Here is a 23,646-nt window from a genome sequence, read left to right on the forward strand (position 1 = left end):
TCTGTCTCAATGAATTTGACTACTCTAGATACTCATGGAAGTGGAATCATAGGGTTTTTCATTTTAACGCAGTGTCCTCAAGATTCATCCGTGTTAATAGCGTGTGTCAGAACTTCCTTTCTAAGGCTGAATGATAGTGCTTTGTATGTGTACACCTGTCATGTTCGTCCGTCCGTCCGTCCGTCCGTCCATCCATCCATCCATCCGTTGGGTTGCTTCACCTTTTGGCTACTGTGAATAATGCTGCTATAAACATGGGTGTACAAATAACTCTTCGAGATCTGCTTTCATTTCTTTTGGATGAACACCCAGAAGTAGATTGCTGGGTCACACGCTGATAATTCTGTGCCTAATTTTTCGAAGAACTACCGCACCATTTTCTTCAGCAGCTGCGCTAGGATTCCAGTTTCTCCACATCCTCTGCCCCGCATACCATTCCGGAGTTTTTTTTTGTAATAGTAGCCATGCTGTGGGCGTGAGGTGCTATCTCGTTGCATTTCCCTAACACTTAGTGAAGTTGAGCGTCTTTTCACGTGCTCAATCGCCATTTATCTTCTTTGAAGAAATGTCTATTCAAGCCCTTTGCACTTTTTTTGATGGAGTCGTTTGGGTTTTTCGTGTTGTTGCTGTTGAGTTGTAGTAGTTCCTGTGTCTTCTAGATATTCACTCCTCATCAGATAGGTGATTTGCAGATGTTTTCTCCCATTCTGTGAGATGTCCTGACAGCATCTCTACGTCTGCTGGCTTGAGAATAGCCCATAAGGGCAAGGCTGGAAGGTCTAGCCAGTCGCCTGGTTACCTTAGCACTTCTGAACGAGAAAATTTAGGATCACCGTTCTCTGCACCCCCATCTGTCGTCTCCAGGTCCTGTGGACCCCTCTTCTTCTTCTCTTGTGTCTGTCTCTCTGTTGCCACCACCTCTCACCTGGTCCCCTGGGACATAGATGCCCTACTCCTCAGGGCATCTGCGAGGGCTTGCCTGATGTGGTCCCCCTGCCTCTGCCCGGCCCGTCTCCTGCCAGCACGCACATCCCATCCTCTGGAGCTGGCCCCAGCAGCCTCTTCCGGCAGAATCCTCCCCAGCTCCGCCCTCCCTCCCGGCAGGTCTCATCCGTCCTCGCTCCCACGCTCCGTTGTTTCTCATCTCCATGGCTGCCTCTTCTGCTCAACAGGGACCTCTTTCCAGTGTATGAAAGAGACCCGTCTTCATCACAGCATCCTTCCTCCAGCCTGGGCCTGGCACAGAGCAGGGGCCCAGAACGTTTGATTCAGTGCATAAATACACAGACGAGAAAAAAGAAGGAAGGTGTAAGATGAAAGAGCCAGAGGAGAGGACGGGGTGGAGGGGCAGTGGGAGAAGTGGGCGGGGGCTCGCAGCTGTCCCGTGGTCCCTTGGACTGTGTATGGTCCCTCTTTGTGTGACTTGGGGCCAGCGGCGCCCCTTCCCTTCTTTCCTCAGACCTTCTTTTCCCAGCTCCCTGGTACTGCATTCAGAGTTCCTGGATGAGGCTCAGCTCTACTCCCTTTATTTCTTGTTCTTTTTTCCCATACTTTACATAATAAAGGTCTTCTTTTCTATTCTTTTTTTCTTTTTCTCTTGGAGTCAGAAAACTGAAGAGACTATCTTTATTAAGAACTTAATAAAGAACTCAAAGGAAGTAGTTTGGGGGTGGGGCACATGGAGGGAAAAGGGGCCTCTCATTCTGTTGTGGCTTTGCTGTGTGTAAAGGAGCTGTACCCTTGTAAATGGATTTTTGGGTTCAGGGCCTGGGAGAGAGGGGAAGAAAACAAAGGCGTCGGCGAGAAGCCCCAGAGCTTCTGGGAAAGAGGGCCTTGTTTATGCCTGTTGGAAACGATTTGGTCAAGTGTTTGTTTAAGAGAGATGCCACTTGGTTAGCGACGCCTGGCTCACTTGTATCGTGTTCAAGAATGCTTTGATTGGCTGGAGACCCCGATACTGTTTACTCAGAAACTGGCCTGAGTGAAAGGCTGGAGCCCAGAGGCCCAGCGCTACCACTCCACAGATTCTGAAATATCTGAGTATTGGGATCGGGGCCGCGGTGGTTTGAATCTGCCAGGCAGAGCGAAACCCACATGGGGGCCACCTGCTCCCTCCAGCCTTGGTTAGCGTCTGTCGAATTTCTCCTGATTAATAAATACTGGTTGGCAGGTTAGACTGCGGGATTTTTTAGAAAGAGGGTTAAAGGACAAGTAAGTCTCGGAGGGAGATAAACACTGAACACTTATGTGAACATCTGCCAGACACAGCAGTGTGGTTCAGGTGGGATCCTCCATATCCTTGAAGTAAAGGGTGTGGCCCCATCTTCCAGATGAGGAAACTGAGGAACAGAGCTATCAAGAGTGTGGAGTTGGAGGTGCAGGGGATTCGATTCCAGTTGGACCCAGCACTGAGTTCCCGTGTCCCTTGTTAGGTTGTCAGGATTTTGCAATCTTTTTTTCATCCCTTGTGCCTGTCGCCCCGCCTGGTACATGGCAGGTGTTGGTAAAATGTGAGGTATGTGATGATGCGTTCAGTTGGATTAATCTGAACTCTGGGCTCTGGTGCCTGCATTCTTGTAAGTGATGGGGTTGGACTGGGTTCTGAAGATTCTAGATGCGAGCCACATCAGAAGCTGGCTGGTTGCACTGGGCACATCCTTTGTGGGAAGGTGTACCAGTAAGATCTGAGTGCTGTTCATGCCAGGCGGCTCTCCACACGTCCGAAATATCACCCCTGTGTTCCTGTCCTTGGGGAGAGTAGCCTGGCTTAGAACTTGGGCAGACAAACTTGTCACAGACAAAGAATTTGACATTCTGTCTAGCTCCCAGTCTGCGGGTAAGAACTTGATGGAAAGAGGGATGGGAGATGTCGTTTAAGTGTGCCACAGCTAAGACCCGACGCGGCCAAATAATAATAAAATAAAAAGGGAGTATCATAGCGTTTGTAATTTTCTGAAATTGCAAAGCAGCTAGGGGAAAAAATGTCTGGAAGAAGTGTTGAGGAAAATAGTTTCTTTGCAAAATGACATGCTGGACTCACCTTCCTTTGTGTGTCTTAGGCAACACAATAGGATCCGCAGCGTGGAAGGGAGTCAGCTGAAGGCTTACGTTTCCTTGGAAGTGCTGGATCTAAGCTCCAACAACATCACAGAGATCCGGAGCACCTGCTTCCCGCACGGGCTGCCCATAAAGGAGCTGTAAGTGCCTTGGGTCTGCCGGCAGCCCCCAGGTCTGGACGCAGGTGGACGTTCCCTCCTCTCCTCCAGCGTGGCCCGGCTGAGTCAGTGGGATGGGCGCACACCTCCCTTGTCTTCCCGCAGCAGGGCAGGGGGCAGGAGACCCAGGTCCGTAGTCCTCTGTTAGCCCATTCATAGAGCATCTCCAAGTCCAGCAGCGTTATTCTGGCTGTAGAGGTGGCTGAGGAAGCCTGAGGTGGGGAGATGTTAAGTAGCCCAACAGACTGACCATTTAAGAGCAGACTCTAGGCCTGAAATACGTGGCTGTGTTGACCACAAAGCCTGTTTCCTTTCTCCTTCACTGGGCTGCCTCCCACGAAAGCTTAGGACAAAGGTTTGGGGGTAGTTAGATGAGTGACATGGGAGCGAAACCTCTCTGCAGAGGCTCAACCAGCCAGTGCTCATGCATCCTCTGAGTTCTCTTGAGCTTCTCCGTCGGTCTGTTTCTCTTCTGCCCATCCTACTGCCCCATCTCACACCCCACCAGTTGGCAGACAGAAGAAAAACAGTCAAAGCCTGTTTAACCCACCGCTTATTGGTAGGAAAATGTTGCTTTGGGGAAGAAACTGAAAACTCAGGCTAAAAGGCACGTTCAGGTGACAGGTGAGTCCCCATCCCCTGCATTATTAGTGAGCGCTTTGGAGGATTGTTCGTGAGGCTGGCTTTAGGGGTCGTTGTGACCCGTGTGCTCAGAGGCCAAGGCCAGGCACACAGATTTGTTGAGATCCCCGAGGAGAGGAGCGGTTTCTTTCTTAGGCTGCGTCAAAACTCCAGAGTTGGAAAAAGGAGGTCTTGGCTAATCCTTCGGCCGATGTGGCAGTGCTCAGCCCTCAGTGAGGGCTTCTGAAAGGTGTCCGGCTGCCACCTGGCACTGACTTGTTTGGGACAGAGAAACCACCACTGCTAAACTGCATTGCAGTGACCTTCTCTCTCTCTGCCTAAAAGCAGGGGATGTTGTACTTTGGCACATGCTGGCCGGTGTATCTTCATCGCACAGACTCTTCTTCTTTAATCTGGAGTGTTAAGAACAAACAGTCCAGCTCCGTTCGCACAGAATCCTCATGTGCCCTGTCCTGGGCCGCTGCCTGATGGAGACGAAGAATGCCTTCTTCCATTCCGTTCTCCAATGTCGAAAATGCTCTCTGGCCTTTTTTCTCTTTTGCTTAAGCCACAAAAAGCACCATTGGTCTAGGGAAGGTAGAAGGAAAAGTGTTGGGGATAACTTCTCATAGGAAAGACCAAATCGTTACCCCCTTTTCTCTCCTTTTTTCCCCCTTCCTTGATGTAATTTACATACAACAGAATGCACAGACCTTAGCTGCCCAGTGCGTTGCGTTTTGAGGGGAGGTGCCCCTTGCACATGTAATCCTCTAGGTGGACATCCCATGCAACTATTGCTTGTTTTTTAAAGGGATTCCATGCAGACCCCTTAAAACAATTTTTTTTCATTGAGATACAGTTGATTTTATAGTATTATATAAGTTTCAGGTGTACAGCCTAGTGATTCAGAATTTTTATAGATTATAGTCCATTTATAGTTGTTATAAACTATTGGGTATATTCTGTGATGTACAGTATATCCTTGCAGCTTATTTATTTTATACCTAGTAGTTTGTACCTCTTAATCCCCTACCTCTGTCTTGCCCCTCTCCCCTCCCCTCTCCCCACTGGTAAGCACTCATGCAGATCTCTCTAACTAGAATGTTTCTCTGACACATTTAAAATTATTTAAATGAATTGGTTTATGGGCATTTACACGTCATACAATGAGACCCACTTCAAAATTAAAGGCTGTTTCTCCAAATTATGACATCCACTCTGACCTTGCTTCGCAGTGGACTTTCTGCTGCCTAAGGTTCTTCTCACCGACCTTGAACCCTAACTCTTGGGTAGTGGGTGCGAGGGACTCCTGCAGCGGCCCAGCTGGGGTGTGAGGATGGCTGGGGTGGAGGTAACTGACTTCCCTCCCACCCTCCTGGGGTAAACCCCTCCGGCCACGAGCAGAGCAAGCTCTGGGCTCAAACAGGGCTTCCGTCGAGCCTGACAAGGATGATCCTGACACCTGAGTCTGGGAGTAGAGGTGAGCTTTGCAGCCTCGGGACGACAGATGTCTCGTTGGAAACCCATCCTTCTGGGTGTGTTTTAGCTCATTTTCCTAACTCAGGCAGGTCTGGTGTCGGTAACAGAACGAGGAAGGCCTCCTACTGACCACCGCGTTTTCTCTCATGAATCATTCCAGCAACCTGGCGAGCAACCGGATCAGCACCCTGGAGTCGGGAGCGTTTGACGGTCTGTCACGGTCGCTGCTAACGCTTCGGCTGAGCAAAAACAGGATCACCCAGCTTCCTGTGAAAGCATTCAAGTTACCCCGGCTGACACAACTGTGAGTACGGAGACCTGCACCACACTTCACGGAGGCCAAATTTCCCCCAGGACCTCGATCCAAATGCACCCCCTTCCCCGCTGCCCCTCGGTCAGGCTGTGCATCCACTACCGTGGACGCAGAGCCTAATGAACGCAGATGAGAAGCTGGGTCTGGTGCCTGCGGGCCACCCCAGGTTGCCCAGGAAGGATCCACCGAGGACGTACATGCCTGTCCTCATCGGCACTTTCCGAAACGCAGTGCGGAATCCTGCTGCCTAGCTGATCCTGGCTGATGCTTAGACTGTGGGCGTGGGGTTCCTTGTTTATCTCCGAGGTTGTTGTGTTTCTTGAAGGCACCCGGATAATCTGTACTGTGGACATTACAGAGTCCGGCACTGCTCGGGCAGTTTGAGAGGAAGTCAGTGTAGCCAGCGGTAGGAAGCAGGAGATGGGTCACCACCTTCATCTCCTTAATCTCAGAAGGTAGTTAATGGATGGTTTTTTTTAAATGAAAGGGTGTCATGGTTTACTTTTTCGACCAGCACGGCTGAGTGCCCTCCTAGAATGGCCCAGGGTTTGGAGTCAAGAGAACCTCTATTTACCAGAACCTGATGGACTGTTTGTCCCCTGGTTGTTTTGTTGGCCGGTGTCCTTTTTTTGTATCAGAAGAGTGCCACCTCGGGAAAACAAGCTGATAATCGATGTTTGGTTTAAGCGGAACAACACAAGTGTTCACGGCCAGCTTTGGCGGCAAGACGGGGTGTGCCCCGCCCTGCTCCCTCCCGCTGCCCCGACACACCTGGGCGGCGGGCCCGGCCATGCCCTCTCCAGTGCTGGAGAAGCTCTCTGGATGCTCAGGGCCGTATGTGGGTCATGAGACGCTGCAGAAGTAGTTGGGGAAATGCAAGGGCTTTCTGGCCAGGCTGTGTGCTCCCTTCCTTGAGTGTTACCCATGGAGCCAGTTCACCCAGATTCCTGAGATCTTTTGGCTCCGTGAGGCTTCAGCGCACGGGGGTTGGAAGCCCGTGTGTACGCAGTGCGCCCAGATGCCCGCCCCTGAGGGCAGTCACTTCTCTCCATCAGTAGAGACCTGAGTAGTACCTCGGTGGGAAATGTCGTTGCCGTTTGATACCCGTTGGTTAGATTTTTCCTGGGTTGAGGCATCTGGTGTGGGTCTCTGCTGCTGAGTTACGAGACAGCTCACCTAAGACGTTCACCTCCTGAGTCATACCCCCTCCTCACTGCAGAGTCATGGGTGCTTGGGGGAGAAATGGGAGCACTCGCTCATTCGGGGGTGCGGTGGGCTTCTGGGAGCTCTGGGCCCCCCTTTCACCAGTTAGCAATGGCCCGTCAGCGTCTGCATGCACGTGGGTGTGCACGTCTGTGGTACGTCTCGGCTTCCCGGGATTGTCTCTGGGGACCGCGTGGCGATGGTTGTAGGCGGGGCCGTGGGTGGGGGACGCTCTGAACCGCTGGCTTCGTCTCTTTAGGGACCTCAATCGGAATCGGATTCGGCTCATCGAGGGCCTGACGTTCCAAGGGCTCGACAGTTTGGAGGTGCTGAGGCTCCAGCGAAACAACATCAGCAGGCTGACGGACGGCGCCTTCTGGGGTTTGGCCAGGATGCAGGCGCTGTGAGTGCGGGCCCGCGCCGGGGATTCTTGCAGGCGCTGAGGGACCACTTAGGACCTCGGCCGGACCCAGCCCCTGCCCTTTGGGACTTCAGCTGGGCGCCACTCAGTGTCTTTGGGGACTTCGCCAAACCTCAGGGTGTTTTTCTTGCAGGTTAAGAAAATCTCTTGGGGGGAGTTTCATTGGATTCAGTGAAGCGAGTTGGTTCGGGAGGTTGGAAGAGGGGCTGTTTTGCTGGGGCTGCTTCCCTCCCCGTTTCCCCTCCCCTTGTTAACCCAGTACAAGTGCACGTGCCCGACGCAGTGAGGCCAAACAATACCAAAACGTTGGAGTTTGGAGCAGAGAAAGGTTTATTGCGGGGCCATGCAAGGAGACGAATGGCTCGTGCCCCCAAAACCCCGAACTCCCCAGAGGGTTTCAGCAAAGCATTTTTAAAGGCCAGGTGAGGCAGGGGCGTGGCTGGTTGTTGCAGACTTCTTGGTGTAGGAATCCTTTGTCCTTGCAGCTTAGGGTGTAGGTCAGGTCCCGATGTTCCTGTAAACCTCCAACAATACAAATGTTAGTCTCTGTTCTGCAACTTTTTATCTCTGTGTGAATACAAAAGTGTTAACACCTTTATCTGCAACTTTTTATCTCTATGTGAATACAAAAGTGTTAACACCTTTAAAGGTCAGAGCCTTGAAAGTGGGCTACCGTGTATATTTCACGCTACAGGCAAGATTCTTAACTGGAAGCAAAAGCAATAGAAGGCGAAGGTTAAAGTAAAAGAGGCATCTGACATGGAGTCAGATTTGTTCTTCCCTATTAGACCCCCACCTTGGAGGACCGTGGTCTCCCTTCCCACATCCTCTCCTGTCTCGCGCACGCCACAGGAAGTTCCCTCTCTCCTCACTTTGGGTTTGACCATCTTTCTTGATGTGCAGGTGGGCCAAAAATGTATAGTTCATCCTGAGAGATTTATTTATGTTCTGTGAACTAATCAAGCCACTCGCTGCTGATGTTCCACTTTTATCGGGGGAGCGCTCGCTCCAGCCAGATGTGGACAATCACAGGGCTTGCCTGCCTGTGGAGGGATGGAAAAGCATCCGGAGAAGGGCAGACAAGGCAGTTACCAAGCTTCAGCTTTTCAACATTTACATTTATTTATTTTTAATCAAAAGAAACATTTACTCACAGTTGAGCAAAATCAAGTTGTAAAGAAAAGTAGTTGTTGCCCCCCACCTATCCCAGCTGCCATTCTCTCTTTCCCCCAGTTCCACCCCCATGAGGCAAGCAGTCACTTCCATTCATTCTCTTTTTGGGGTTTTCTATTTGTAGTGGTTACTTCCAAGTTAATACACTTGTACCACTATCTTGATGTGTTACCGTGAGATTTCTTGCTTTATTGTCAATGCTTTAGCTCGCTCAGGACACCCCCATGCCCTTCCAGTCTCTACAAGTTACGTCACTCCATTTATGCCTTTTATCAGTTATCTTTGCAACTGATACAAAAAACAAAAACTCCAGGTCCAGTTCCATCAACCCTCTGAGCCGTCCTCATTATCAGGAGCATCTCTCGATATGCACACCGTCACACGCACACACACACACAGGTGCGCACACACACACGCACGCATGTACACACACACACACACACACACTCTTTGTAAAATGACATCCTTAGCACTGCTGTTTTGCTTCTCCCTCTCTTCGTTGTTCACCTTTGCGTGGCTCTGCCTCTGTTTTTACATATTCGAACACGCTTTTCCTTGACCTTCTTAAAACTGTCATTTTGGACTTTGGAACCCAGGTGGTCATGAGCTGGGAGGGCCGGGAGTCAGAATTCTCAGAAGAACATGGAGTCCTTAGCACATGACATTTGGGTTTTACGGTGAACAAATTCATACCAATTGGGGGGTGAAGAAAGAGTTGCCTTAGAGGTTATTTATAAATTAAAGGCTAACCTTTTGAGCAGAGGCAGAAAAAGGACGATGGATAAAAGTGAAACCTGGTTGCCTGAAGCCCTTGTAATACTGAACGTGGAGCAGCATTTGAAGTAGTAGCTTCTGTTCAAGAGGCCAGTCCCATGGGGCGGAGTTGTCCGTGGCCGGGCTATGCGGTGTCGAGAAGCAGGATGGTAGTAACGTCCCTCCGTAATTTAGCAGGAGCTCAGTTCCCAGCACGATGCTGAGTCGCTGACCTGCGTTCTCTTCCTTCTCAGCACAGCCCTATGGAGTCGATACTTCTTGGGTATCTCCACTTTATGGTTGTTCAGGCTCCTTCAACCAGCCAGGTGGCAGAATTGAGAATTAAATCCCAGTAGTTTGACCCCAGAGCTCAAACCCGTGTTTCTTGGCGCAGTGGTCCAGAGCCCAGGCTTGGTTAGCGAGGCCCAGGTTTGAATTCTAGCTGAGCTGGGAATGAGCGTTAGGCAGGTTCCCTAGCTTCTCCCAGCCTCAGTCTTCTCATCTGCAAGATGGGGATAATGATGCGAGCTTCCTCCTCATCGCTCTTCTTTCTCTTTCTGGAGTGGGCTTTGCCTTCTGCTCGGAGCTCCTCTGCCCGTGTGTGTGCTGGTTCGCTTGCACTCGGCTGATAAGGTTGCTTCTAGGAGCTTCCCCTTGGCCTCTGAGCTCTCTCAGTCGGCCTGGGTCCTCACCGCCATCTGCGTTGCTTTGAGTGTCTTCTCCTGCCCCCCAGACAGGTGTGCACACACACATGTAGGTGTGCACACTCCCCTCACCAATCTCTCCAGCAGTGCTGTCGGATCCTGGGTGATGCCGGGGAGCCGCTCCTTCGCCGTGGGTTGGGTGGGTGCGTGAGCCCCCGGGGGTCCACGCTCACCCCGCGCACGTGGCCGTCATTGCAGGCACCTGGAGTACAACAGCCTGACGGAGGTGAACAGCGGCTCGCTCTACGGCCTCACGGCCCTGCACCAGCTCCACCTTGGCAACAACTCCATCTCCCGGATCCACCGCGACGGCTGGAGCTTCTGCCAGAAGCTGCACGAGCTGTGAGTGTCCCCTCCTGGCTCCGCAGGTGCTTTGTGGACACGGCACGGAGGTGACTCCTCCAGAGCCCGGGGAACTCTGGGCCGCGCGTCCCATGGCACGGCGGGCTTGGGGGTTCAGGGGCCTGTGGCGGAGGGAGGAAAGAGCCCCCAGCAGGCAGGCCCAGAACGGGACCCCGAGGCCCCGCGGATCGCAGCCACTGGGGCCTGACGCCCAGCTCATCTCTACTCTTCGCCCCAGTTCACGTTAGCAGGGGCTGCTGTCGAAGGGTGGCTGTTCTGAGAGCCTCTGTCTACGAATGGCTCCACCACGTAACATGTGCTTCTCTCACGAGAGGGGCTCCGGGCAGGCCTCGGCGATACTGCATGTTCGGTTCCAGACCACCTCAGTAAAGCAAGTCACACACTTTTTGGCTTCCCAGTGCATAGAAAAGTATCTTCATGCTATACTGTAGTCTATTAAGTGTGTAGCAGCATGATGTCTTAAAAAATTATCTTAATTAAAGATACAGATCTTAATTAAAAAATACTTCATTGCTAGAAAATGCTGTCCATCATCTGACTACACAGGGTTGCCAAAACCTTCAATTTGGTTAAAAAAAAAAAAAAGGCAATATCTACAAAGCGCAATATAGCAAAGCGCACTAAAACGAGGTGCGCCTGTATTGGGGCTCAAACACAGAAAGGACAGTGAACCCGAGGGACGGTGACACACCGACAGTGGGAGAATTTCTACGTGCATGTAGTTTCTGTCATGTGGTTTCTGTCGTCCTTCCCCTGACAAGTGGCCCAGGCACCTGGCTCCTTCCCCTCCCCAGCTTTGGTCCCTCGGCCTGGTGGCGAGGCTCCCGTGCAGACGGGAATGTGTGCTTATACTTCACGTAAAGAGATTCCCCCACGGGGCTCCAGGCTGGGACTCGGATCCCCTGAGCTGGCACTCAGGGTCCCTGACACCCGCAGTGACAGGCTCTCTCCTGGGTGGGGAGGGGCTGGGGCCTGGGCTCTCCTGCCATGTCCCGGTGGGTCGTTGATCATGAAAGCAGCATTTCCTGGGACTTGGTGGACACAGTCGTGTCCCTTTGTTTTAATCCCACGTCTAGAAGATTGGGGTTTTGGGAGGAAAAAAAGTAGCTCCTCAACATGGTTTTCATCCCAACTTAATATGTTCAAGGTTGTTCAATTCTGCTGTAGTCCAGTATGTTTCTTTATTTTTTTTTTTTAAGACAGTTCGGGTGGGTTTTCTTTTTTCTAGGCTTGACTGTAGGGAAAGGCTCACCCAGTGAGGTGAGTGATTACAAGTGCCAAGCCTGTCTTTCTTGTCTGTCTCTTGCCCTCAGCAGGCAAACTGAAGGGGATGTTTAAACCTAGTGCTGAGTCTTGCAGCTAGTGTTTTTATCTATTTGTCCACGTTCTTCCCCTCCACCAGCTCCCCTCCTTCTTCCCCCACTCCCTTCCCCACCCACCCCACTCTGACCTGGAGTTTATATTTCAGTGAGTCCATCATTACCTAATGCAGAAATCAATAGTCCCACCTCTTTCCTGTGGCTGGCTTTCCTTGGAGGGAGGGAGAGGGAGAGAGGGAGAGAGGGAGAGAGGAGAGAGAGAGAGAGAGAGAGAGAGAGAGAGAGAGAGAGAGAGAGAGAGAGAGAGAGAGAGAGAGAGAGAGAGAGAGAGCGAGCGCGTTAACCCTTTGGGTTTAGCTTCCTGACCCTTCCAGGCAGTGCACCTGCACGGTATTCTCACGTGGAATGGGATGGCTTCTGAAAGACTCTTCCCTCAGGCCCTGACCCCGCTAGGGAACTCCCAGGACCCATGGTTCTCCGCTGTCCAGGCCTAGGAGCCACAGGGAAGCGGGAGAGGTCTTCTCAGCCCCCGGGGGCCCCGTACTTGCACAGGCTCTGAATCGCAGAGGGTGTGTGCGCCCTGCTGCTGAGGCAGCGGTGAGGGGCACACTCCCTGTGCCCCCTCCGGCTGCTTTCTGTGCCCTTCCAAAGGGGCAGAGAAGGTCACGGGAGTGTCCCCCGACCAGCCTAGCATTTTGCCCGACACCCAGGTAACCTTGGAGCCAGATTCAGAGTTGCTTTCCACGTGTGTGTCCCGCCCCTCCTTTAAACTAAATTCTTTAATTGCAGGTGAGGATGTAATTTTGATCTCCTGCCAGGTCTCTGCAACTGACAGGCACCATGACTTATTTTTCCAGGAGAGAAAAACTGTCACTCCCTGCTACCTTTAAAAACTTGCTAATCTTCTCCGAATTTATTATCCTTCCTCCTGCCCCAGCCCAGAGATTCCATTTTTTGAGGATAGATGACTAATATGCTAAGTAACCAACCCAGGGCTATGTCAGAGACGCAGGGACTGTGCTGGGAGGAAAGAAAGATTGATTCTGATGCTCAGGGAAGGTGTGTGATTGGGGGTGTGTTCCTTACTTACGGTAGGGGGATCATGCTAAGAGGCTGGCTTGGGTGAGGGCAAGGTAGCCCGGATGGGAGACTCTGGTCCCCCGGGTGCTGCCCAGGTGAGGCCTGCGGTTCAGTAAGGAAGGCTTGTTCCAGGCAGTGGCTGGTGGTGCCCTCTGCTGGCCAATGCTGGGAGGCTGTCCGGCTCCCTTGCTCACTATGAGAACCCGCTGGCGTCCTGTCCAGAGTCTCAGGCCACAGCCATGAGAGATCTGTCATGGCCTGAATCAGGACCAGCCATGGACACCAGGTGCATGCAGGGGTTGGAGCCTTGTGGTTCTTTGTTGTATGGCCCTGTGCTGTGTAGTGCTCCCAGTTTACAGCCCTCCTTCCAGGAGTCAAAATGTATGGGTATCAAGCCCTGGTGGGTTTCTAGCTGTGAGACCATTTTGCCCTCGGATCCTCGTGGGCGTATCCCTTCCCACTGGGACCTAGGTGACTGGCCCGACCATGGCTGTACGTTCGGGAGAAGAGGGGGAGGGCAGTGCCGTGCAACCTGATTGCGATGTTTGCTTTCCCCTCCCCTCCCTCAGGATCCTGTCCTTCAATAATCTGACCCGGCTGGATGAGGAGAGCCTGGCTGACCTGAGTAGCTTGAGCATCCTACGCCTCGGCCACAACTCCATCAGTCACATCGCGGAAGGCGCCTTCCGGGGACTCAAAAGCCTGCGCGTCTTGTACGTCCTTCCCCGTTGGGTTGGTGGGAGAGCAGAATAGAGCACACCAGCTGCTTCACTGCATTCCCTTCTCATTGGTCTTGAGTCACAGTTAGATCCAAAGCTGGCCTGTGATGTGTGCCAGACTCTCAAAGTTTCATGTAATAAATCGAAAAAGAGCTGGTTGAGCAGAAAAGTGTCCCTCATTCCCCCCGGGGTGGTGCCTAGAGTGATGACGACTCAAAGAAAACTGTCATCACCACGCACTGGTTCCTGCAGTGCGCTTGGCGGGACGTGGGGTCCGGCAGTGGGAAAGGTTCCCCAGGCTGCGCGCTGCCGCCCCCAGATCAGCAGCCTTGGGGCCGTCTGTCCCATCCTGAGCCTTCCCGCTGCAACTTCCATGTTTCAGTCCTGAGTATTTCTATCTGAGCCAGGGCAATCCTGAGGCTCGTGTCTTGGGCTAGCGTCTCAACTTCTTCAGCATATAGCCTGCATCCAGGACGCCCGTTTCCAGAAGAGGTGATGAGGGAATCCCGTGTCTCTCCCGGAGCCTTTTTAGGGTCATTTAACACAATGGAGATGATCATGTCATTTCCCTCGAAGTTCCCCGTGAGGTGGAGGGAGTTGCCAGGAGTTGCTGCAGGGTGCTTTTCTGGGACTTCAAATTTTCTGGGCTTTTCTGGGCTTTCGAGAACTTCCAGGCAACAGAACAAGCAGCCATAAAGCGGGGGTTGGGGACGGTGGGAGCGGCATCTGGATTTCAACAGGCAGTGGCCGTGGGGTCTGAGGCCTCCCTCCCAGCTATGCCCCCTGCAGAAAGAGCGGCCTATTCCGGCGTGCCGGGGAGGAAGGCCTTTGCACTTGCGCTTAGCAGAGGCGGCAGAGGCTTCCTGCCAGGCCGTCGTGGAGGAGTGAGAAAGAGCCCGACGCCAGGCTGCTCAAGCCGAGGTCAGCCTCGGAGCCATGGCAGTGGTGAATGACAAGGCCGGGACGTTCAGACTCAGGAGGCCGGAGAAGTGAGAAAAAACCTTTGGCAGCTGGGGCTCAGAGCAGGGAGACACAGAGCAGCAGCCCCGGGTCCCGGGTGTTTCAGGACCAAGATAATGGCAGGAACCTGATGAAAGGACGAGGCCCTTCCAGCCTCAGGATCTCAGCTCTGAGCTTCCGCTTGTAAAGTAAAGGTCAGAATGAGCATTTCTCTCCAAGGTCTGAGCTCCCCTCCCCGCGGGCGCTCACGGGAGCCGAGAGCAGCATCCTTTCTGGTCCTGGCCCGCGTCTCCTGAGGCTCAGGAGGGGAAGGTGTGGCGGAGCTCGTGGAAAGTTGGAGCGGGCCAGCCCAGGGCAGCATGGGGGCCTGGTCGCCAGGTGGGGTGTGTTGCCCGCTGGGGTGACCTGCCCTTGGAAGCTGGGGGAGGAAGCTGAGTCATTGGCCTTGTGATTTGCGTTGTTGGCGGAGACTGGGCCGAAAAGTTGGCCTGGTCCTCTGGTCTTGGCAATTGGGTCACCAGTCTGACTCAGCACCCAGATGTCGTCCCTGGCTGAGAGTCAGCACCTGTGCAGGCCCTGGGGGGAGACGGGGTCTGGGCGCCAAACCCACTAGAGAGGGCCCTGTGCTGGGGCCTCTTTCTTCCCTGTCCTTTCATCCATGTGCCTTCTGCAGTTTCTCGGTCAAGTCCAGGAAAGGGACCCTGGCTGGGGTGAAAGCAGGTGGGAACCTTAGGGAACTTTTCGGACTCATTCTCAGAGCAGTGGACAGAAGTCCGCTCTTTGGGGGCAGAATCCAAAGCAGGCTTTCCCCTGGGGCCTGGCATGTGCCCACTGGGGAGCAGCACATGCAGCTGGGGAGCTGCCAGTCCAAGGCCTACGTCAGCTGTGTTGCGAGGCTGAGAAAGCCAGTTCTCACGGCAGGGTGGCTGAGTGGTCATGCCCCTAATCTTTTTTTTTTAATTAATTATTTATTTATTTTTGGCTGTGTTGGGTCTTCGTTGCTGCACGTGGACTTTTTCTAGTTGCGGCGAGCGGGGGCTACTCTTCGTGGCGGTGCGCAGTCTTCTCATTGCGGTGGCTTCTTTCGTTGCAGAGCACGAGCTCTAGGCGCGCGGGCTTCAGTAGTTGTGGCACGTAGTCTCAGTAGTTTTGGCTTGCGGGCTCTAGAGCACAGGCTCACTAGTTGCGGCGCACGGGCTTAGTTGCTTCGCGGCATGTGGGATCTTCCCGGACCAGGGCTCAAACCCGTGTCCCCTGTATAGGCAGGTGGATTCTTAACCACTGTGCCACCAGGGAAGCCCACGCCTCTAATCTTAACTGGATGTTCCGTTTGGGCACCTAGAACACACCGAGATGTTTTGAGCTTCTTCAAGGTGGCAGAATGGGTGTGAGTCTCTCTTCCTGCCACAGACTGAATGGTGAGCTTTCTGTCTGTCTCCTCCCCAGGGACCTGGACCACAACGAGATTTCGGGGACAATCGAGGACACCAGTGGTGCTTTCACAGGGCTTGACAGCCTCAGCAAGCTGTGAGTATCTGGGCGTCGGAAGATCCGTGGGGCTGGTGCATGGAGACGGCTCCACGGGCCCCTACACCCTGTGTTCTGCGCCCGCCCCTGGGAGCGTTGGCACATTTATCTTCTTTTGTTTGGGAAGGAAAGTCTGAATAGGGGGGCAGAAGGCATCCCACCTTCTCCCTGACCCACCACCTCATCACTGCCCTGGGTGTTGGTTTCTTTGGGGCTAGAGAGCTGGTGTTTGGAGGCCTGTTGGGTCTTTTCTCCCGTTCAATTCTTGACTGATGTGAAAACAGCCAACTTTTTTGTTGTTCTTTGCTCAAAGGAGTCTTGCCCTCTTACTGAATTTCTAGAAATTCTAAACGTCTAAAGCCAAGTGACTCTTGATGGTTTTGAGTCTTCGGGCAGTCTTTTTGTCAATCATAATCGTAAACGGAAACAATCATTACCGTACAGTAGCTGTTTTTTATTCAAGGTTTCTGGTGTTTGGGATTTGTTTTTCTATGTTCCTAGAATTTGCGAGGCGTGTGGGGGGGGGGCATGGGGGTGGGAGCTGTTATCACTGTTCACTAGCTGCTGTGGGGGAGGGGTTGGAGGAGGACAAGACAGAGGACGGCCCCACTCCGTCTCCCCCAGCCTGCTGTGGTGACGGCGAGCCGAGCAGAGCACGAGGATAAAGTAAATATTTTGAAAGCAGCAGCGGAGGGCGAGGCTCCGGGAAAGCCCGTGGTGGCAGGGGCTTTCTGCAGAGTTAACGTTTCTAATTTGTTTTGAAAAGTGGGGTTTTTCACGCGTTTGCTAGTCTGGGAGTTGTACGCGTCAGCCGTTTTGGCTGTCTGAGGATTCGTTGTCTTCTTGAGGCTCCTGCGTTCTGATAGTGGGTCACAAATGCCTGTCGGCCTTCTTTCTCTCCCCTAAAAAAATGCTCCTTTCTCCCCCACCTCCTGGGCCCTTTACCCAGCAGGTTTGGGAAGAGCCAGGACAGCACGACGGGGTGGGACAGAGGCCTGTCATTGACCAGAGGAGCCTCAAGCTCGGGATGCAGCTGCGGGGATGGTGGAGCCGGGGTGCTGGGCGCCTGCGCAGCCATTCAACACAAGCCTTCTCTGCGGGGCCTGTCCCTGCGGTGGAACCTGGAGCCGGTTCTTGGGCTTCACGGCTTCCAGGAGGCTCTTCCCTGCCAGCTGGGGGCGGTGACCCTTGAGGGCACTAGGGCTTCCGGTTCTGCAAAAGCCGTTCGCTGTCCGTAGCCTAGAGCCGCCTTCCTAATCGCCTGCTGTCTGTTCCCCAGCATGTTCTCCTACTGGACTAGGGTAACAGTCCAGCGTTTGACCCACTGGACTAGGGTAACAGTCCTGTGTAAAGTCCCAAGAAGGCTGCACGAGTGCCCGTAACCCTTGCTTGCACTGGCCGCTTGACGTGGGTGTTTGGAAGCAGTGGGTTCACGGTGACACTGTAAAATGCAGTGTCCAGTCTCCTCCCACCCAGCCCCACTGATCAGGATCTTGGGCCTGGAGGCTCTTGTATCCTTTTCCAAAAAAACCGGAGAGATGCACACAACTGGGGGAAATCGGGACAGTGACAGTGGTTCCTTAATATGATTAAATATATGCATTCATTTACTTAGGTGCCATGGTGTTGTGGTTATGTTGCAAAAGACAAAAAAAAAGAATCCTCTTCTTGGATAAAAAAAGAAAACTATGTGATAGATATTCCCAGTGGTCCAGCCCAGGTTGGGAGTGAGGAGTGGGCAGAGACGGAACAGGATTGGCACCATCAGGTGATGGTCGTAGCTGTGTGGCGGGCACATGGGGCTCACGACACCCTCCTGTCTGCCTATGCGGGTGTGTGAAATCTTCCACATTAAGGGGGGAAAAGGAAGGCCCGTGCTTTCCTGTGATCCGGGCGCACAGCTCCGGTTAGAAAGCACTGTGAGCGGGCCGTGGAGGCTCTTCCTGCCTCGTGAGGTGTGCCTGGCCCTTGGGGACGCCGGGCTTCTGGTTCCGCATACACCAGCCTGTGTGCAGCCTGGAGCCGCCTTCCTAACAGCTAACGGTGTTGAGTCAGCGTTTGTTGAATGAAGCGGGGAGGAACCCGTGCTGCTTTGGTCTCCCCAGAGCAATGCGTGGACGCTCCGCGGCATGGCCGTGCCACCGAGAGGCCCTGTTTAAGCGGCCTGGTGGTGAGTCTGTCGGACCCATTACAAATGGGGGGGCTCACATCAGCCAGGAGGGGGGCTGTCCCTCTAGAGCCGCTGGTGGGCTCGGCGGTGGAAGCAGCTGAGGGGCGGAGGTCAGAGACCTCCCTCAGAAGGGAAGGTGGACACGCTGGCTGGCCTGCACTCTCTTAGTTGAGGACCCGGGGTTCTCCCCGCCGCGCCCGAGGGCAGCCCGAAACTAAAACGTCTTCCAGGAAAGGAACAAGTGAGCAGCGGAGCCATAAAAGGCTTCCGTCTGCGAAGCCTGCCCTGCCCTTCATTTTTCCAGCTGCTGAACACAGCCATTTGGGAGGGTTCCTCAGTCCGGAGCTTCCTGGCAGGGCGTTCATTACACTCACGCACCCGACGCCCCTCCTTCCAGAATGCTTTTGGAACACCTGCTGGGGGCCTGCTGAGCTCGTAGCCCAGTGAGGAGGGGAGGCAGGGTTTCTGGAGCACAGGGCAGCCGCAGAGGGGAGGGTTCGGTCACTTGCGGACGAGGAGGAGGCAGGTGCCGCCCCGTGGTTCCAGCTCTCTCCAGGGCATTCCCGGGGGCAGGGGGCCGAGTGACACAGCGGCAGCCGCTGCCCTTCAGCCTTCCTGGGGTGAAGGCGGCAAGAGCCGGGAGACCCTTGGCTGGGTTGGCGGGGGTTGGGGGAGAGGGTGTGATAGGTGATCCCCAGGGTCGCCGTCTGCTCCAGGTCGCTGGCGCAGGGGACGTGGGGCCGGCTCTGCCTTCCGGGGAGCCATCGATCAGGTGCGCCACGTCTCCGCTGCCCACGGGCACGTGGCACAGAGGCACGGGGACACGCCTGGCCCACAGCCCCAGCTCTCCCGTGCGCACACAGCGGCCTGTCACTGGAACCACAGTCTCTAGCCGAGCCCCGGCCCCCACCCACGGACGCCTGCTGGGGAATGTGAGGACTTACTGTAATCCACCAACAGGAGATGAGCTCCTGGATAATCGAGCATCTGAGAGTTTGTTTTATTGGTATTGTCGCCATTAGGAGTAACAGCCTGCCCTCGTGGTAGGAGAGGCCAGCGTGACTAATATTTAATGGATGATATAAAGCACAGCTTTTTTTCCTAGATCTCGTTTACGGACGATTTCACTAAACAGTTCAATACCGTTCACTAGGACCTGGAGCCCGCAGTGGCTCGGCCTGGGGCATCTGAGTGAGTGAGAGGTTGGCAGTGCTCTCAGCAGCGCCAGGCTTTGGTGCCCTGCGGGCTGGTGCTGGCTGGACTTGCTCTGTGGTGCAGTTGTGGAAGCGCTTTCTGGGTGAGGTTGTTCTCACATCCATGCAGACTGCCTCCCAGAGAAGGAGAAGGCAAAGGGCTCTCTGGCCGTTGTGCTCCTTTACCCTCCGGAGGCAGGGCACAGAGCTGCTTTGTCTGAGGGCCGAGCCCAGAGTTGCCGGGGGGGGCTGCATCAGCAGAGGAACTGGGAGGGCACCCCTCCTTGACGCACTTGGGGTGCGGCAGCCCTGTGGTCCGGCTGCCTCCCGAGTCCCCTGGCGAGGGCTGGGTCCTCTGTGTGTGTGATCCCATCTCCTGGTCCTTGCCTGCCGGGCCCCAGGAGCCTTTGGCACTTGGGTGGGAGCCCGGGGCCCGTGTGGCAGGCAGTGCCAGGCTGCCCTGCCGTCTTTGGTTTTCTTCAAGGCTCGCATTTCTTTTCTTCCCTCTTCTCAGGGAGGGCTGTGTGCTTGCTGTTTTCCCTTGTGGGTCCCGTCTTAACGAAGGTCTGAAGATAGATCTGGTCTTTAGTCGAGATCTTTCCCCTGGTCCTCGGTGGGCTCTAGGCAAGGAATTCCCCCTCCTGGTGAGGGGCTGAGCCGGCCTGCCTTTCTCTAAGGCTTTCTCCTGACCACCTGCCCTCGGTGCCTAGGAGTCCCTGTCCCACACCTGCGGTGCTGAGACCTCCCAGGAGCTGGTTCCCAGCAGCCCATGTCCTTCTCAGCCTACCCTTTGGAGAGTCCCGGTGGACACCATCGTCAGAGAGCCCCGTACTCGTCAGCACTACCGCAGGTGTTCGCTGGCAGGACTCCCTGTACCAGCAGCAGTTAGAGGGAGCTCCTTGGTGGGCTCTCATCAGAGCATCTGATAACGAGGAGGGAAACTGGAACCTTGACGCTTTTCACTCCCAACGTCCAGCCCCTCTAGGTGCCACCCCTACCCCAGTTCCAACACAGACTTCCCTTTGGATGACAGCCCATGGAAGAGGCATCCGTTTCTTCCATGTGTACTGCAGGGGCAGATTTGGGTTTCTGAGAAAACTCCTGACAGTCACTTATGAGACTGTGATTGGAATTCTCTGGAAGCGAGACCCCCCTTCTCATGGGTAGGTGGTCCAGGTACAGGCATTAGATAGCCTGGGGGGCTGACCGTTGAGGACCTGTCTATCTAGGATTTAATAACCTCGGGCCGTTGGCATCATTTAAAACCCGGGCTCTTGCTGAAGAGCCGAGGGGCCTTCTCGCAGGCAGGGGTGCAGCGCACTGTGGCCGCATCCTGGCTGCCAGCGTGTGCCCCGGAGCTGGGGGGCCGTCTCCATAGATACCCACTGTCCTGTCCTCCTCTTGCCTCCTCTGGGGACCTTTATCCCCAGAAGGCAGCTTTCAGAAGTGGGTGGTAGTTTTTAGTTCCAAGAGTTTTCCTCCTGACTGCTTTCTCTCGCTGGAGCAGTGGTGAGTTCTCTCTCCCCTGTGGGACTATGGCTACACTCCCCCCAGGGTGGTCCTTAGAGAGAGAGAGAGAGCCCAGGCTGGACAAGGTGATTTCCACTTAACACTGCAAGGGGCCTTTTTGGCGAGACAGCGCATGCAATTCCTACCTGTCATCACTGTTAAATTCTAATAAAGATAAAAGTATCTCATTTCAGAAGGGGGAGGGCCCACATACCTCAGATGCATAATCTCGGCACAGGTCAGATTTCCACCTGCCTCTCCCTGGACAGGCTTATCAGATAGCACCACCCTAATTGTGTGTTCTCTTTCTCCCCACCCTCCCTTGTTGCTCTCCCTCCCGCTCCCACCCCACCTCTGTTTCTGGATGTTTGGAAACTGCAGAACTCTGTCGGGAAACAAGATCAAGTCCGTGGCTAAGAGAGCGTTCTCGGGGCTGGAAGGTCTGGAGCACCTGTGAGTACCTTCCCTGACCCACAGGCCTGCCAAACGTGGCTGCCGGGGAAGTCTGTGAGCAATTTAAAAGCATCTTTGTAAACTGAGACAGGCTATTTGGAAACACCAGCTGCTTCCTTCTAAGTCAGCTTCAACTTTGGCCTTCGTTTTGCCTATGCCAGAAACGGTTACAGAACATATGGCCGCTCGGTGTTCAGATAAATGCCGTCCTCCTGCCTGGCCTCCCCATTGCCTGGGCCTGCTCAGGCCCTGGGCTCCCTTCCACTTCCACCAGGACCCTTTATACTGCTAAAGCAGCGCAGCAGTGCCGAGTACACGCTGAGTTTAACTGGGAGGTTCCTCCTGGTGTGTTCGCCTCTGAGAGCCTGGGAGGAAGAGGACGGAGCCAGCCCTGAGACGTCCGTGTGTCACCAACCGAGGCGGATGCCTCTAGTACTTGATTCTTAGGGTATTTTGTCTTTGAATCAAGTGCGGCCACAATTCTGTTGGGAAAGTTTTGCCTGTTGACTTGCTGAGCGGGCCTTGGCTTAGCTTTGATGCCGCCCTTAAGGCTGGCTCGTTCCAGAGTTACTGCACGTGTCAATGTAGGTGAAATAATAGCCGCTTACCGTGGCCTTAGGATAGGACACGGGTGTCTGGCTCGTGCCTCTGGTTCGCTGGCGAAGCCTGGGCTGTCAGGAAAAATCCCTGAGCGTCGTGGCTCAAACACGTGGCTGACTTGAAGGGCGCCTGGAGTTTCTTTGCCTCAGTAGAGAATGTTCTTTTTCAGGAACCTTGGAGAGAATGCAATCAGGTCTGTCCAGTTTGATGCCTTTGTGAAGATGAAGAATCTTAAAGAGCTGTAAGTACCGGGGATTCTGTGGCCCCAGTTGGCGTGAGTAGAGGATTTCCGAGTAAGAAGTGCCTTCACTGGATTATGCTCTATTTTATATAATAGTTGTGATCGTTTATCGTTGTCTGTAAGTTCAATTGTCTTTTTGAAAAATGCCCTCTGGGGGCTTCTTGTGGATCAGGGGTCAGTATGCTTTTGCTTGTAGGGCCACAGTAAATATTTTCAACTTTTTGGGCCACAGGGCCTCTGCCATGACAGCTTGACTCTTGTAGCAAGAAACCAGCCATAAACAAGACATCAGCGAATAGGTGTGGCCGTGTGCCAGTAAATTCTTATTTACAAAAGCAGGCAGTGGGCCTGCAGGCCGTCGTCGACTGACCGCTGCTCTGGGTGATGTGGAACAAACTCTCTTCTGTAAATGGATAATCCTCCCTTTCATTACGTCAGGGACAAGTGCTTCATCTTTTAGGGGTGCCTACAATGAAGGGCTTGTATTGAGAGGGGCTTCTTAAAAGATCTGGGTGGGCTGTGAGCAGGGCAGAGCTCTCCGTGGGATGGTGACACGTACCGTGGGATAGCGAGGAGACGCCCAGCCCACGTGTGTTCCCAGGGCCCCCGTGGTGTTTGTGGGCCGTGATGCTGCCGCTGCAGACTTGCCGTGTGGGCCCCATGGGCGACAAGGGTTAGAAGAGCTTGCCTGTGTCCTAGTCTCTGGCAGAGGAGCTCATCTAAGTATTCAGGTAGCAACACCCAGGTTTCCTTTCTTCTTCCTGTACGTGAGTCCGATTCTGCAGCCATTGAGTTTGAGCCATAATGTCTAGTTCCCTAAAGGTGCAGCTTTGGGTTCCTACAAGTGCTGAGAAAATCGGGCATGCCAATGGCCGTCTTTGCACCCTGAGCTCATCCTCGTCCCTGCGGCCAATCCTGGTGGACCCTCGGTGGCAGCGGGGAGGGGAGGAATGGGGCAGCAGGGGGGTGCAGTCCCCATAGTTGGAAACCGAAGCAGGAAGAGGCCCCGGTGGCGTTCCCTGGGGTGAGTGAGGGGAGGCGAGGTGGACGGGCCCTGGCCTCACGACGTTCAGTGTCCTGCGAGATTCAAGTCTGTCAAGTTGGTGCCCTTTCTCGTAAGGGTCCTGATCTTAGAACGGGAGTTCGTGGAAGGATGGACACTTGGATAGATATGTGATAAAGCAGGTATCACAGAACATTCAGATTTTACAAAGTGGTGAGTCTGTGAGTGTTCACGGTGCATTTCCCTCCAGCATTTCTGTCTTTGAAACTTTCCAAATAACATGTTGGAAGTAAAACAGATCCAGTTAAAGGGAAGAGAGGGAAAGAGAGCAGGACAGGGAGAGAAGATTTTCCTTTGGGCCTCCTAGAGACTCAGGTTTCCTGAGACAGTTTTCTAGTTGGGACTAACTGGGCCCTTCCAGGTGCTTGGAGCCCCTCCCCCGCAAGTGCATCTGTGTGGTTCTGGAGGCTCAGCCTTGGCCCCCTGCCTAGGCTTCCCATCAATCGCTGCATGTACCCAGCTGGGGCTGGCCGTGGGCCCAGTCCTCTGATGGGAGAAACGGTTAATCCCACTTGGTCATTTTCTTCCCCCATTGGATCAAGGCAGGTTGTGCTGTGCACTTAGTCA

General features: G+C 53.9%; 1 protein-coding gene across 8 annotated transcripts in view; it reads left to right on the forward strand.

Annotated features, from left to right (window-relative positions):
• Positions 1-23,646, forward strand: part of LRIG1 (leucine rich repeats and immunoglobulin like domains 1) — a 121,404-nt gene that overhangs the window by 78,590 nt on the left and 19,168 nt on the right. For 6 of the 8 annotated variants that reach the window (XM_060161386.1, XM_060161384.1, XM_060161385.1 and 3 more), the window contains 8 exons: positions 3,060-3,197; positions 5,476-5,619; positions 7,091-7,234; positions 10,081-10,224; positions 13,214-13,357; positions 15,770-15,850; positions 21,104-21,175; positions 21,945-22,016. In XM_060161386.1, coding sequence (XP_060017369.1) covers positions 3,060-3,197; positions 5,476-5,619; positions 7,091-7,234; positions 10,081-10,224; positions 13,214-13,357; positions 15,770-15,850; positions 21,104-21,175; positions 21,945-22,016 — 939 coding nt within the window. The other 2 variants (XM_060161390.1, XM_060161391.1) reach the window with 2 other exon arrangements.

The sequence above is a fragment of the Lagenorhynchus albirostris genome, chromosome 10 (genome assembly GCF_949774975.1).
Source record: "Lagenorhynchus albirostris chromosome 10, mLagAlb1.1, whole genome shotgun sequence".
Lineage (NCBI taxonomy): Eukaryota > Metazoa > Chordata > Mammalia > Artiodactyla > Delphinidae > Lagenorhynchus > Lagenorhynchus albirostris.